At 60.2% G+C, this 13,995-nt stretch overlaps 2 protein-coding genes across 3 annotated transcripts; both read left to right on the top strand.

The window, feature by feature from the left end:
- The first annotated feature begins 1,556 nt into the window (after positions 1-1,556).
- On the top strand, positions 1,557-9,578 carry Septin5 (septin 5). Of its 2 annotated transcripts, XM_052158558.1 has the most exons (12): positions 1,557-1,694; positions 1,847-1,857; positions 6,081-6,177; positions 6,274-6,360; positions 6,622-6,745; positions 6,831-6,965; positions 7,073-7,190; positions 7,274-7,375; positions 7,974-8,070; positions 8,169-8,304; positions 8,390-8,492; positions 8,610-9,578. In XM_052158558.1, the coding sequence occupies exons 1-12, from the start codon at positions 1,652-1,654 to the stop codon at positions 8,664-8,666; spliced, it is 1,110 nt and encodes a 369-aa protein (XP_052014518.1). In that variant the 5' UTR covers positions 1,557-1,651; the 3' UTR covers positions 8,667-9,578. The 2 variants fall into 2 exon arrangements, with proteins under 2 accessions (XP_052014518.1, XP_052014517.1); XM_052158557.1 differs by lacking the exons at positions 1,557-1,694; positions 1,847-1,857 and adding an exon at positions 5,101-5,460.
- Positions 9,579-9,662: 84 nt separating this feature from the next.
- Gp1bb (glycoprotein Ib platelet subunit beta) lies at positions 9,663-10,901 on the top strand. The gene is made up of 2 exons (XM_052158559.1): positions 9,663-9,829; positions 10,050-10,901. Exons 1-2 carry the CDS (start codon positions 9,820-9,822, stop codon positions 10,640-10,642), a joined length of 603 nt encoding a protein of 200 aa, XP_052014519.1. The 5' UTR covers positions 9,663-9,819; the 3' UTR covers positions 10,643-10,901.
- Positions 10,902-13,995: the final 3,094 nt, after the last annotated feature.

Below are 13,995 nucleotides of genomic sequence, written 5' to 3' on the forward strand. Positions count from 1 at the left end.
CCAGGACAAGGAGCAGATCCCGGCTCTCCCACAGGTCTGAGCAGCTCAAGCTCCCCACAGATGCAGTTACACATGGTATCAAGCCATCCTTCAAAGTGTGGCTCTCAGGCCTCAGTGATACCAGCCACTGGGCCTGCTGCGTGTCTTTTCAGAACCGTGATATTTGATACGCACTTACCTTTGTCCATCTCCCATCTCCCCAGCAGTTTTATTTTTTTTTAAACCCCTGTGTCGAGGGCTCATCAGAATTGTTTTATAATTTATTCCTCTTCTATACACACGCCTCTTTCCCCTTCCCTCCAGGCCAAGTGCAGCCCCCTAACTAGAGGACTTCAGGAGTGGCCCTCCTGACAGAGCCCAGGGAAGATTCTTCTGTTCTCCCACGTCGTTTCCGCCATTCATCGGAGTGACAGTGACACTCAGCTCACTCTAACTTTCCTTTGTGGGTTTCTCTAGACTCAGAAGTCCCGGCATCCTGTTTCTGTCCCTGCCTCAGACTGCGCATTTCTTTAACAGAGTTCCAAATTCCCCCCAAGAACTCCATCAAAGTCTCTGGCAAAGCCAAAGCTAAAAGATGTCTAGACATTTACTAGAGTCATTAAACCAGTGTTTCATTTACAAAATTTGATCGCGTGTGGATGCCCGCTCTAGATTCCAAAGAGGCACCACAGTGTGTCACATACCCCGTCTGATCCTTAGGCTGTAGATGAAAGATCTGGAAAATGGAACATCCCTGACCTGGTCACAGACTCTCTGGTGAGGTTTAGGCCAAAGACACCTGGGATGTGACAGTAACACAGAAGGTATTCACAACGTGGGTCACTTAGTCCTGTTAACTTATTGAAGATACAGAATATGGCTCTGAGCATGAATCTGTCTTTACGGTACCTCAGTCCCCTTAAAGCCCTCTCTGGGGAGGTCGCTGGAGCAGGAGAGCTAAGGCGGCCTTCAGATCGTGCCATTCCGGTGGTACACCTCAAGTACGTCCATCTTGCAGTCCAGGAAATGAAGCTATGCAACCCCACCCCGCCATGTGCTTTACATGTTGCCCAGGTGTGTGTGTGCCTACTGCAGAGTGTCCAGCACCCAGCAGCCCGCCGGAGAGCTCGGGTCTGGACTTCTGCCCAACAAGTACCAAGAGCAAAGCTCCAGGCCCGACCCTTCCCAATGCTTCTTGATGGGGTGAAGAGGGGTCCTTATATCCCCTGAACTCATTCATCGGCTGCATGAAGCACAGTCCTGGGACGTGCTTTATAGAATGACCACATGATGGAAGGTCAGAGGCCCGGGAACCAACTGGCTTCCAGCGACAGCCAAGGGAGAACGGAGTGGAGGCCTGGGCTAGATGACAGGAAGGGGAGGGGGCGTTCTGGACCAGGCCGTGGGAATAGCCCTGCTGCACTCGCGCAGCCGGGAGAACCAAAGGCCTGGGGGGAACCACAGCGGGACGCCTCAGTCCCCGCCCCCACCGGCCTCTCCGGGTCGCGCGTGGGCGCGGCGGGCGCCGATTGGCTGGCAGGCGCGCAGGCGGGCGGGGCGGGTGGCGGCGGCGCGGAGGGGCGGGTCACCCCTCAGCCGGCCTCGGCCTCCACTGCTGGTCGCCGCGCCCCGCCCGCGCGCCGCCGCCACACGTCCCCCGCCGGCGGCCACCATGAGCACAGGACTGCGGTACAAGAGCAAGCTGGCGACCCCAGGTGAGCCCAGCGCCTGTCCGCGTGCCCGCGCGCGCCTTTGTCCCCGCCGCCCGCCCGCCCGCCTCTCACCGTCTGTCTCCGTCTCTCCCCTGCCCGCCGGCCCGGACCCTCCCGGACCCGCCCGGACCCGGACCACGACCCGAACCATGCAGAGGACAAACAGGTACCGGCGCTGCGCCGCTCGGCCGGTGGTTATACCGGACCGGCTGTCACCCTTTGTGGCACCGATGCTGGTGGCGGCCAGGCGTGACCCCGCCCCCGCCGGCCGTCACCCAGCCCTTTGGCGTTAATCAATTGTCTATAGGGGCAGCGCCGCCGCTCTTGGGGCTACGGAGGGGAAAGAGTAGGCATCGCGCTTGGTTCTCTGACCTGTATTGCAGGGGCCTAGGCACCTCCCCAGAAAGGAAGGCTGGGATGAGGGCCTCTGTCCTCTAGTCCAGGGCCAGCATCCCCATCTTAACCTGACCGGAAGGCCTCGTGTTGGGGGTCCTGGGTGAGGCTATAGTTATGACAGGCACGGAATGGGTGGGGGAGGGGTCCACCAGTCTCTGGAGCAGTGCTCTGGGGGCCACTGTCTACTCTGCTTCGTGCCTGTGCACCTTTGTGCATCGCTCCTGCACCTAAATTTATGCTCACTCGTCTTTGGCAGAGCCTCTTCCAAGACCTGGAACTTCCAAGGCTCCCCATCTGAGTCATGCTAGTGCCCAGCACTAGCCCTCCAAACCCTGAGTACAGCCAGGCTGTGGCCTTCCGGGAGGGCTAGCCTGATCCCCACAACAATGAGAGTGCCAGACTACTGGGTAACCTGTGAAAATCTAAAGGAGCTGAGGCTTGTGAAACCAGAGTGCTGTGGAAGTGGGTGACCAAAGGGGATGTCCTCTGTGGCTTGAGCTAGGCCCTGTTTGAAGTCGGGGATGGGGGGAAAGGCCCAATTCTGACACCGGAAGCCTTTGGCAAGCCTCTTTGGAGATGAACCTTCACACCTAGCCTTGGACCCCAGAGGACTAGACTAGAGTACATCAGGTCAGGGAGCAAAGGCATCTGGCAGATGGGGTAGGCTGGAGAGTCACAGGCTCCTAGCAGGGACATGCCCCGCCCAATACTGATGAGGCTCATTGGGAGGGGCTCCCCCAGGAGCCTTCCTAGAGAACTGCCTCCCCATTCTCAGTAAGCCAGACAAAGCCCTATGGGGACACATGCTGCCTGGCTATTGTGTAAGGGAGAGGGGGCCAGAGGCTAGGAAGGCAGGGACCCAGGCTTCTCCCAGGCCTCTGCAAGGTCCTCCAAGCCACCTGGCTTGGGAACTTGCTGCTTAGCCCGATCCATGTTCTCCTGTCTGTTGCTGCTAGAATGGAGACCCCTCCCCTTCCTGATGAAGTGTGAGCCTTCAGGCCCACGGGCGACTGCCCATCCTCTGGTTAGCTAGGAGCCAGCCTTACACCACTCCCTGTCCCCAGGCCTGAAGGAAGGTAGCACTGGCTCAAGGCAGATGAACTGAGCCCCAGAGCAGTGCCAGAGCTCTGGTGTCTGGGCTGGGACCCTGTAGACCTGAGGACAGCACATAGCCCCTTGGTTCCCAATATGGCTGCAGAGCTGGGCTTAACCAGGCCTCTTTCTGGCTCCAAATGGGGGAGGGGTGAGAGCAGCAGTCTGTGCAGAAGGAGGTGTCTGTCTGCCCTTTGCACCTACACCTCTTCTTAGGCAGTGATGAGGACTGTTGGTTGTGCTGCTGCTTCAGAGCCTAGTCATAATTCTAAGGATGGAAAACCTCAACGGTCTTATTCCTGTGAAGAGGTGGGTTTCGCTGTACACGGCTTCATATCCATCCCTGAGGAATATTGTTGAGCCTCCGGGACTACGAAAAGGGGGTTTGCAAGGCCTGTTCCCTAGGGCTTCTCCAGGGAACACACAGGCTGTGATGGCCTGCTTGGGTGATACTTAGGCTGTTTGACTGGGACTCCCTAAGCCTGTAGCTTCCCAATGAACAAGTTGAAAGGCAGTCTAAGACCTACTAGGTCTGTTCAGCATCAGGGTACGGCCCAGACAAGGCCATCTGCGCCATCTTTCAGAAATGTCCTACCTAGGTTGGAGACACCAGCCTGTCTAGCTGGGCTGAGAGCTGGGTTTGCAGTGTTGGAGGGGTGGGGGAGGTTGGAACTCAGTCTAAAGGCTTCCTGTAGGTCAGGCAGGAACCAGCAGCCACTTTCTGGGAGACAAAACTAGGGGGCTTCTTCTCAGCCCTGCCTGGGATCACAGCTGTGGCAGCTGTGGGCTCAGGACCCTGCCCTCAGGCTCCTCCCCAGGTACTAGCTGCCATCAGGGGGGAGGGGCATAGCACGAGGGCAGAGGCCCCTTGAGAAGGTGAGGCTCATGGAGGAGGGGTGGTACCTGCATGGGGGAGGGAGGTCTCCTGGTCCCTTGCCCACTCTGGAGAGTGGCTTGTCCAGCTTCTTGCATCCTGGGGCTGGAGCTCTGACTCTGGTGGGATTGGAAACGAGGAGTAAGGAAAAGTTTGGTGGCCCACAGCCAATAGCTTCCCAATTCATTAGAACCCTGTAGTTCCTGGAACATCTGGTACCTAAAGTGATGGCACGTTGTGGGCAGTTTTGCCTAGCTGCGGGCTGGCCAGAGCTTCCAAGCTCTGAAGGAAGCCCGCCATCTGAACCCTGGCCACTGCATCCCTCGCACCCTTTAGGGTTTTTTTTTTTTTTTTTTTTTTCTTTTTGAGATGGAGGCCCTGGACCTTGCTACACAGACCAGGCTGGCCTAAAACTCAGAGACATGCATGCGCCTGCCTCTGCCTCTCAAGTGCTGGGATTAAAGACCTGCGCCGCTCTGCCTGTTCCCCTCACCGACGGCAGGACTTAGTAATGGAGGTGCACTCTGTCCTCAATGCTTATGAAGATGCCACGCGGGAAAGAATTCCCCCAGTCACCCGCACATGCACAAGCGCAGGGGAGGGTGGGGTAGGAAAGAGTGAGCCCCAAGCAGAGGGGAGGGGTGTGTCTGTGGGCAGTTTGGTCGCCGAGGCATGGTTCGGGGTTTGCGGTGACAGCGAGGTGAGCCAGGTGCTGGCTGGGGCCGCTTCCCCCGCGGTTGCGCGTGAGTCCGGAGCGTTCCGCAGCGCCCTCTGGTGGGCGGCAGCGGCGCGGCGTCCCGGAGGCAGTTTGGCGACCGCAGACACCTCGCCGCCGCCTACGGACGGTCCGGACGCGGCCTCGGGTGCCACGGCTGCGCTCCGGCTCCACGCGGCGCCCCCGCCCGATCGCCTCGGCCGGGCCCTGCCCATCGCAGCCGTTTTCTCGAGGCTCCGCCTGCGGCCCAATTTCCAGGCGACCGTTTCCCGGCGACGGCGGGCGGGGCGGTCCCCAGCGCCGCTGCGGTGGGCCCGCGAAGCCCCGCCTCGGCTCGCTCTGGAGCCGCTGCTGAGCCTCGACGCGGCCACAGCTCGCGGTCCCCCGCGCACAGGCCAGGGAATGGCTCGCACGACTTCTGAGGTCGGCGGCCTACCAAGTGGGCGACGCTCCCTCTCCGGGCCTCAGTTCTCGCGTCTTCAAAACCCGAGGCAGAAGAGGGCTTAAGAGCAAATTTACCCAGCGCAAGTCGCTCGAGATCGCTGGCCCCGACTGGCCTGACCCTGGTGTAGGGTTGGAGCGAGGCCGTCAGGGCCCGCGGGGTCGCCGCGATGGACTCACTGGCAGCACCCCAGGACCGCCTGGTGGAGCAGCTGCTGTCGCCGCGCACCCAGGCCCAGAGGCGGCTCAAGGTGTGTGTGTCTGTGTGTGTGGAGAGAGGGGGTGGAATCTGGGTCATGTGTGCAGTCTTGCTTGGCCAAGACCCTCCAGCTACCACAGAAGGTGGCAGGGGCTTCTAGGGCAGATGTCCACTAGGGATAAGTGCAGGCGACGCAGACCCTTTGGCGGGGGAGGCTCGGTGCCGCAGTCTATAAATAGCCCTCGTTCCGATGCTGCTTCAGGAGTTACCACCCCCAAGCCTGGATCGGGGCCAGACAAGCCACCCACCCCTGGATACTCAGGGATGAGTCTGTGCTGAGGTCTGGCTATGTCCACCTATAGAGGTCCTTGAATGTGTCTGAGGGGTCTCAGGGGGACTCAGCCCCCATCTCAGGGATGCCCCTGTGTGGCTGGCATTCCTCGTTCCGCACCCCAGACTTGGGTTTCCGCTGCAGCTGGGTGGGGTGCCTTTCCCTGCTACCCCTCACCTACCTTCCAGCCTCCGCTCTACAGCCCTCACCCCATTTTTGTTGACGAAATGCCCCCCTTGCTGTGCTTTCTGCCCGTCTGAGCAACATACGAGATAGGGCCTTGGGCTTCCCCTGGAGATCATGGTATGCCACTGACCTGCCCCAACCACCCCTGCCCTCAGGACATCGACAAGCAGTACGTCGGCTTCGCCACACTGCCCAACCAGGTGCACCGCAAGTCGGTCAAGAAGGGCTTCGACTTCACGCTCATGGTGGCTGGTGAGTGGCCAGACTTCTAGGTGGAGCCCGTGCAGCTGTGGGCCAGACCATCTCAGCCCCAATCTAATCCAGCTCTTTCACTATTCCTACGGCCAGGTGAGTCCGGCCTGGGGAAGTCTACCCTTGTCCATAGTCTCTTTCTGACCGATCTGTATAAGGACCGGAAACTGCTGAGTGCCGAGGGTGAGTAGTTCTCCCCAGTCCGCTCGCCCCTGCCCTGAGAAACCTCAACACCTTTACACTCCGCCTGGGCAAGGGTCCCTGATTGGTGGTGGAGAGGAGTGGTCCAGAGTACACTCCCAGAGAGAGACTGGGGCCAAGGCCCCAGGGTGGCTAAGGACAGGGCTCCTTGCTGCCCAGAGAAAAGGTGTGGATGGCCTGCAAACACCGCCTCTCCTCCCCTCCCCTCCCCTCCCCTCCCCTCACCCCTGCCCTCCCCCGCAGAGCGCATCAACCAGACAGTGGAGATCCTGAAGCACACCGTTGACATTGAGGAGAAGGGGGTCAAGTTGAAGCTCACCATTGTGGACACGCCCGGCTTCGGGGACGCAGTGAACAACTCTGAGTGGTGAGGAACAGGTTCCCTGCCCCCAGCCGCCATGACCTAGCAGGCAGCCCTGGGAGCTGGCATTCTGCTTCTTCTCCGCTTCTAGCTGGAAGCCCATCACGGACTACGTGGACCAGCAGTTTGAGCAGTACTTCCGGGATGAGAGCGGCCTGAACCGAAAGAACATCCAGGACAACCGGGTGCACTGCTGCCTGTACTTCATCTCCCCGTTCGGGCACGGGTGTGTGGTCGTCCTGGTGCCCGGGCTCAGGGTGGACGCGCCTATCACTGCACCACCGCCCCTCCCCCCAAATGCCCACCCTCCCCCTCCCCCCTCTCTCTCTGCAGACTGAGGCCAGTGGATGTCGGCTTCATGAAGGCACTGCATGAGAAGGTGAACATCGTCCCACTCATCGCCAAAGCCGACTGCCTCGTCCCCAGTGAGATCCGAAAGCTGAAGGACAGGGTGAGTCTTCCGTAGCCAAGGGGGCCTGGCCACAAACTCCAGGGGTGCTGGCCAGTGCCAAGCCAGGCTCTCCCCCGCTGCAGATACGGGAGGAGATCGACAAGTTCGGGATCCACGTGTACCAGTTTCCAGAATGTGACTCGGATGAAGATGAAGACTTCAAGCAACAGGACCGGGAACTGAAGGTGAGCACGAATCCAGGAGGGGTGGGGCTAGGAGGTAGCTGGGCGGAGCACTGGAGACCGCACAAGCCAGGGGGCGGGGGAGCACTCGGGTGATGAGAGCAGGGATCATTTGAGGGCTACAGGATCAGGAAGTCCCTTGTACCCCTGTCTGGTCTGTGGTGGGTCATGTGACTCTCCCCTGGGTGCTTACTAGAGCACACTCATCGGTGCTGTTCTGACATGCTTTCCAAGAATCGGCCCAGCGGCCCAGAGATGTGGCAAGCCCTGGTATCCAAGATCTGGAGCTCCGGAGGGTGGCGGCTTTGAGAGGTTATGGCCGAAAGCTAAGCCTTCGGGCAGTAAGCATGGTCTTGGCTCTGATTTGAACCGTGGAGGAAGCTCCCGGAAGCATCCAGTGCCAGAGAAGTGCACAGCGGGGCAAAAGCCCCGAGGCTTCTAGCGGTGCAGGCGTTGTGGCTTTCATGGGTCGCAAGGACACCAGCCGAGGGAGGGGCTGTGCCATGGGAGGGGGCGACGGCAGCGCTGGAATGGCCTCAAGCTCTGAGCCAGCTGCTCTTACAGACTAGGATGGGCTGGGTTCTTGCTCCCCTTCCCCCAGGAAAGTGCACCCTTCGCCGTTATCGGCAGCAACACTGTGGTGGAGGCCAAGGGGCAGCGGGTCCGGGGGCGACTGTACCCCTGGGGGATCGTCGAAGGTGAGACAAGGCAGGCGGCGCCGGGTGGGGGGGAGGCTCGGCTAGCCTGACAGCGGCTCACCGTCCGCCCGCCCCGCCCCGCCCCGCCCCGCCCACAGTGGAGAACCAGGCGCACTGCGATTTTGTGAAGCTCCGAAACATGCTCATCCGCACTCACATGCACGACCTCAAAGATGTGACGTGCGACGTGCACTATGAGAACTACCGCGCCCACTGCATCCAGCAGATGACCAGGTGGGCCACCCCACCGGAGCGGGCCAGGCATCTCCCAGCCGCCTGACCCGAGCCTCCCAACAAGCACAGCCCTCTCGTCCCACAGCAAACTCACACAGGACAGCCGCATGGAGAGCCCCATCCCTATACTTCCACTGCCCACACCAGACGCCGAGACGGAGAAGCTCATCAGGATGAAGGATGAAGAGGTGGGTGGATATCGGGAGGCGGGCCAAGATTGTGACAGGGCGGGGAGGAGAAGCCGAGGGCAGAGCTAGACCCCTCCGGTCTTTTCTCACACTGATTTGGGTCACCCCCACCACCAGCTGAGGCGAATGCAGGAGATGTTGCAGAAGATGAAGCAGCAAATGCAAGACCAGTGACACCCGCCCCAGCCCCGCCTCGCCAAGGATAGACGGCCGGTTTCCGGGCTGGCCCCTCTTGCCCCTGGATCCTAGACTGTCCTGGATTCCACCCTGGTTCATCTGGATCTCAGAAGGCCTGGACCTAACCCTCATCCAGCGTGGCTTTGACCAGACTCTTCAGACCTGGGGCCACAGAGCCACAGCCCCCAGATGACCCTAATTTATTCTCAGCACCCGCCCTTCCCGGTCATTCGTATCTGCTTCCGAGTGGTCTGAACCACAGCCCCTCCCCAACCTCCTGCCCCCAACCCACCCCGCACCTCCCCGCCTGTCTTAAGGGGAAAAGTTGGGCACAACCTCCAAGATCTCCCTTCCTAGAAGATCACTGCTCCCAGCGGGTCAATAATCCAGGGTAGAGGGGGGGCGTGGATGCAGGATCTCGGGCATATTACCCAAGCAGAGTCGAGTTGGGAGTCGTCCCCCGCCCGCCCCGCCCCGGCCAATTCCAGTGGGCCACAAAGCATATGCTAATGTCCTACTGAGCGCGGAAGTAGGCCGGTTCCTCCCTTACTCCCTAATCATGCTCTGTTCAGGATCAGAGCCGGTGGGGTTTGGAAGCTGAGGTCTTTAGGAAGACCTGGAGGCTTCTGGGAGGAAGGCAGTTCCGCGACGCACTAGACCTCTCGCGCCCCTTCCTGAGTCTACCTGAAGAACTCTAGGGCGGCAGGAATGGGGTGTCCCCTCTGCCTAGACTACCCACAGGTCAAGGTCTTTTCTTCCCTGCAGCTCTGTTGCACAAGGGCTCCAGCCCTTGGCCTCCTCCATCTCTCCACCCGCATGATTCCTCCCCACACACCCCATGCTCCGTTTTGTTCAGTTGTGAATGCCGCGTCCTGTCCTGGTGACAGGAGAACAAAGTTGGTGAACGTCGTGCCTAGTGTCCGAGTGTTCCATGAGCCCCTGGGAGCGGGCGGGCGGGCGGGCGGGGGGCGGAAGCCCGGGCTGCCCGCGGCCGCAGGCGATAGCACCCTATCTGCCTCCGCAACGCCTTTGCGCGCCGGCTCCGAGTTATTTCTGGCCAGGCGGCAGCACTGTGGTCTGTTGCTGTAGACTCAGGCAGGCTCTCGGGCCAACGCCTCTCCAGAACGAAGCGGGCCACCATCCTCTCACCATGGGCTCCCGTGAGTTCTGGGGTCGGGTTTGCAGCTTTCTGGGAAGAGCCACGTCAGGAGGTGTTCTCGTTTGGGCAGCAGTAGGCAAAAGCTTGGATCAGAGGTGGAGGGAATCTCCAGCCAGCGTCCAGGGTCTCCGGGGTGGAGGGACGCTGGCCCTAGGAGCTGGCGGGAGCAGCGCCGGCGTTCCCAAGGATGCTCCCGGCTCATCCTAGCGCTTCTCTTCCAGGGCCGCGCGGGGCGCTGAGCCTGCTGCTTCTGCTGCTAGCGCCGCCCAGCCGCCCAGCCTCTGGCTGTCCCGCGCCATGCAGCTGCGCAGGGACGCTCGTGGACTGTGGGCGCCGTGGGCTGACCTGGGCCTCGCTGCCAGCTGCCTTCCCTCCCGACACCACCGAATTGGTGCTGACCGGCAACAACCTGACGGCGCTGCCGCCCGGGCTGCTGGACGCGCTGCCTGCGCTGCGCGCGGCGCACCTGGGGGCCAACCCGTGGCGCTGTGACTGCCGCCTCTTGCCGCTGCGCGCCTGGCTGGCCGGCCGCCCGGAGCGCGCACCCTACCGCGACCTGCGCTGTGTCGCGCCCCCGGCGCTGAGCGGCCGCCTGCTGCCCTACGTGACGGAGGATGAGCTGCGGGCAGCGTGTGCGCCCGGCCTACTCTGCTGGGGAGCTCTGGTGGCTCAGCTAGCGCTGCTGGTCCTTGGGCTGCTACACGCGCTGCTGCTGGCACTCCTACTGGGTCGCCTGCGAAGGCTGCGGGCGCGCGCGCGGGCGCGTTCCATCCGCGCGTTCTCGCTCACAGCCCCGCTGGTGGCCGAGTCCTAAGAAAGGACGGGCGCCGAGAAACAATGACCTGCAAACTTTAAGGTCCCTTCTGGAGGACCCCCACGTTCTCTTGGATCGGCCTTGGCCTCTACCCTTGCCCAACCTCCCAGACCCAAGCTCTGCAAGCCTGAATCCACTTGGTGCCAAACCGATGCCAGTACTACCAGAGTGAAGCAACCTTGAGTCTTCGGAGCCTAGAGTGGTGGAGCGGCCCAGTCTGCTGCCAGACTCCGCACTGAATAAACCTTTCTCCTCTTCATCTGGCCGTTTCTGTACCACCCGACGTTGCCAAATTCTAGAAAGGGCCAGAGGAGATGCTGGCAGTGTGTTCTTCACAGACTGCCAAACTGGCCCAGGGCAAACAGGAGTCAATGGATAAACTCCCTGTACCCAGCTGTCTCCGAGGTCATCCGCAGCGTCAGTGCTGTAAGCAGAGAGGTCCCTAGTACTGAGGAAATGTGAAACAGCACAGGAGGCAGCTTGGTCCTCAGAGGGTTGGCTTGTGTGGACAACCAGGGCCATGAGAACCTTTCAAGGGCAGCTCAGGAGTTGAGGTGAATCTGCTGTGTGGACAACTATTAGAGCACCCAGGTGGGGGTTGGGGTGCCTCAAAACAGATGGCTGTAGCCTGTGGTCGAGTGGGATTTCCTGGGTGGTGAACTCTGAAGGGTGGGAAAGGCTAAGTAACAGAGACATAATCTAGGGGACTGCAGGCTGAGTTTAACAGAGTCTCTGAAATGTGCTGTGGAGTGAGTCAGGCCTCCTCCCGCAACCCTGAACGTTCCCTCCAAGTGTCCTCAGGTCTTCAATCCCATCTCACCGACTGACGGCCCTCCTGACAGTTCTCACCACACATCACCTCAGACTCTGCCTCCTTGGCTGTGCAGCTGCAGCACCCCTGCCCAGACCTTTACATATGCTATTTCTAACCTGGTCCAGCGTCTCCAGCAAGTCCCCCACCTTACACCCCACCTCACACCGCACCTCACAGGTGTGCTGACAGAGAGCACATCCCAGCTCCTTATTGTCTGCCCTCTACTGTGGAGCTGAAAAATAAGGTACAGTTTCCTCCCTGGGTACCCAAAGGAGCAGAATGGCACCTTCCCCAGTACTGGATCTAGCCTGGGTACCAGGATGTGAGTCCCACCCGATTGCCTCTGTAAATACTGGAAGCTTTTGTCCCTGACGCCCCTGAGGATCCTGATGGAGAACCTTGGGTCTGGGCACAGGAAAGCGCTAGGCCTCCTCTGACCACCACTGACCAGGTCGGGGAGGCTGTAGCTGACACAGCCTTTGTCTTGGCCTTTGTGGGACAAGACAGATGACCCTCCAGTAGGCTGATGCTATCTAGAAGCTGCCACTCAGATGGGAGGCACAAGCCACCCCCGCCTTTGTGGGCAGGTGCAGGGCATCCGGCCCATTGTGGACTGCAGCGAGCTGTGCGCTCACCCATCCGGCCCTATCAGTGCATCAGGGACAGTGGTCCTCTTTCTTCACCCTCCTCAGGGGTGGCCTGTCACCCCAGAACTCTTGGTTGAGGTACACAGATGACACCTCAGTGGAACAGTGTGGGGAGGGCCATCCCCTCTGCTTCTCAGAGGGGCACGTCAGGTGTCAAGAAGCACTCCGTGCTCCCTGGGCTCTCCACGCCCCTCCTCGTCCAGAGGACAGTTCCAGGGCCTAGCAGGAGCTGTAGGAGGAGCTCAGGGACCTTCCCACTGCTCACAGGGCCTGAAGGCTCCAGGACCAGAGTCTTGCTAAGAGTCTGGTTTTGGGAATCCCGAAGGACAGGGGCCACTGTCTTTCCATCCTTGTCCTGAAGAGAAAAGGCTCTGCTAGCAAAGAAACAAGGCTGACATCACAGTGTGCCCAGACAGAAGGGTGGGCGCCTTGCTCTCTTGTTAATGCAGCAGCTGTGTCCATAGTTCCTCCAGGAGACCCCTCTTGCCAGACTGGCCGGTGCCAAGACTCCAGCCTGGCCTCAGTGGCTGGCTCTCCGAGTAGCTTGGGAAGTTCTCCAATTCACACTGACCCTAAGCTGACCCTCCACATGCTTAGCCTGGGGTCTCAGTCTCCAACAAATGTGGGGAAGTGGATGGTCCCAGCTCAGTGCTCCAGAATGCACCCCCTCCCCCTCAGCCCAGCCTCCACCATTGTGATCCTCTTCAGAGACAACACACCTGCCCTGGAGTCTCCTCCCCAGCCACCAACTGGTCCCCTTTGTGGTCTGGAGCTCCTCCCAGATGAGTGTAAACCACAAGGCCCCTCTCAGTGACCTATTTAATATAGCCACACACACACAGCCCCAGGCTGGCTGATTCTGAGTCCTTCCTCTGGAGCTCAGAAGTCAGAGGCAACCGTACTGCACGTTAAAGGGAGGGAGGGCCAGCTTTTGTGTATCTGTCCCACTCTCTGCACCCACCGCACCTGTGCCCACCCACCACACTGGGTCTGCCCTCGCTCCTGTGACCTTCATCCTTATACAAGACCTCATTCAAACTAAGAGATTTCCTGCCTCAGCTAGTCTGACACAGGACTCAGAGGTCGTGTGCAGCCTGCACTGCCATCCAACTGAAGACGGCCAAGGAGCTGAATAGATGGAGTTTCAGAAAGGCTACACAAGATGGCCGGCCTAGGCATAGGCAGAGGGGTGACCTCCCGCAGAGAGCCTCTCTCTCTCTCTCTGTGAAATAGAGGCAGTGCTGCGTGCTGCGGGAGGTGGGGACCTGGGCCCTCTTGTCTTAAACCGCCTGTTGTTTAGCCCTTTCCCTTCAAGAACCACTACCCACGACTGGCACCAGAGGGCGCCAGAGATCCATAAAAGATGCAGAGCTCGGCGCGCAGTCGGCTGCTACGGTCGCCCAGCAGTCCACCGAGAGAGCGGGACCGTCCAGACTGCACCAAGAGGGGTTGGCAGGTCATTCCCTCCGGGGATGGAGAGGAGGGCACTGCGAGGTCGCTGACAGACGCAAAGAAGATGAGTGCAGTCCTCCTTCCTCCTATCCTGTGGCACACTGACAACCGGTCAACCGCAAAGATAAGGGACCGCTTCCGCCTGGCGGGAAAGACGTGGGTCAATCCAGGTGGGCCCCCAGCCCATGTTTGCTCCGCAAACATTCATTGGCCCCCGCTGCGTGCATTGTGAGGGGGGTGGGGCTGACGACAACTTGCGCTGGACTCCGGAGGAAAGCCCAAGGACTTAGAAAAGGAGACTGCAACATTTCTAGGCCACCCTGGTAACCAGGGTAGCAATGGGGTTCTCTATATAGTCTTCTATAGCCTGGAGAAGCCTCAAAACTGGGCTGACCTGCTTGAGGCCATCGCAAGGGGGACGCCCTGGGAAAGGTGTGGAG

The sequence above is a fragment of the Apodemus sylvaticus genome, chromosome 15, assembly GCF_947179515.1.
Source record: "Apodemus sylvaticus chromosome 15, mApoSyl1.1, whole genome shotgun sequence".
Taxonomy (NCBI): Eukaryota; Metazoa; Chordata; class Mammalia; order Rodentia; family Muridae; genus Apodemus; species Apodemus sylvaticus.

Bases quoted from the DNA above. Each gene is read 5' to 3' on its own strand.
- Septin5 (XM_052158557.1), top strand. From the start codon at position 5,380: ATGGACTCACTGGCAGCACCCCAGGACCGCCTGGTGGAGCAGCTGCTG. The intron at 5,461-6,080 runs GTGTGTGTGTCT...CCCTGCCCTCAG, and splicing joins AGGCCCAGAGGCGGCTCAAG to GACATCGACAAGCAGTACGT. The intron at 8,305-8,389 runs GTGGGCCACCCC...CTCGTCCCACAG, and splicing joins TGCATCCAGCAGATGACCAG to CAAACTCACACAGGACAGCC.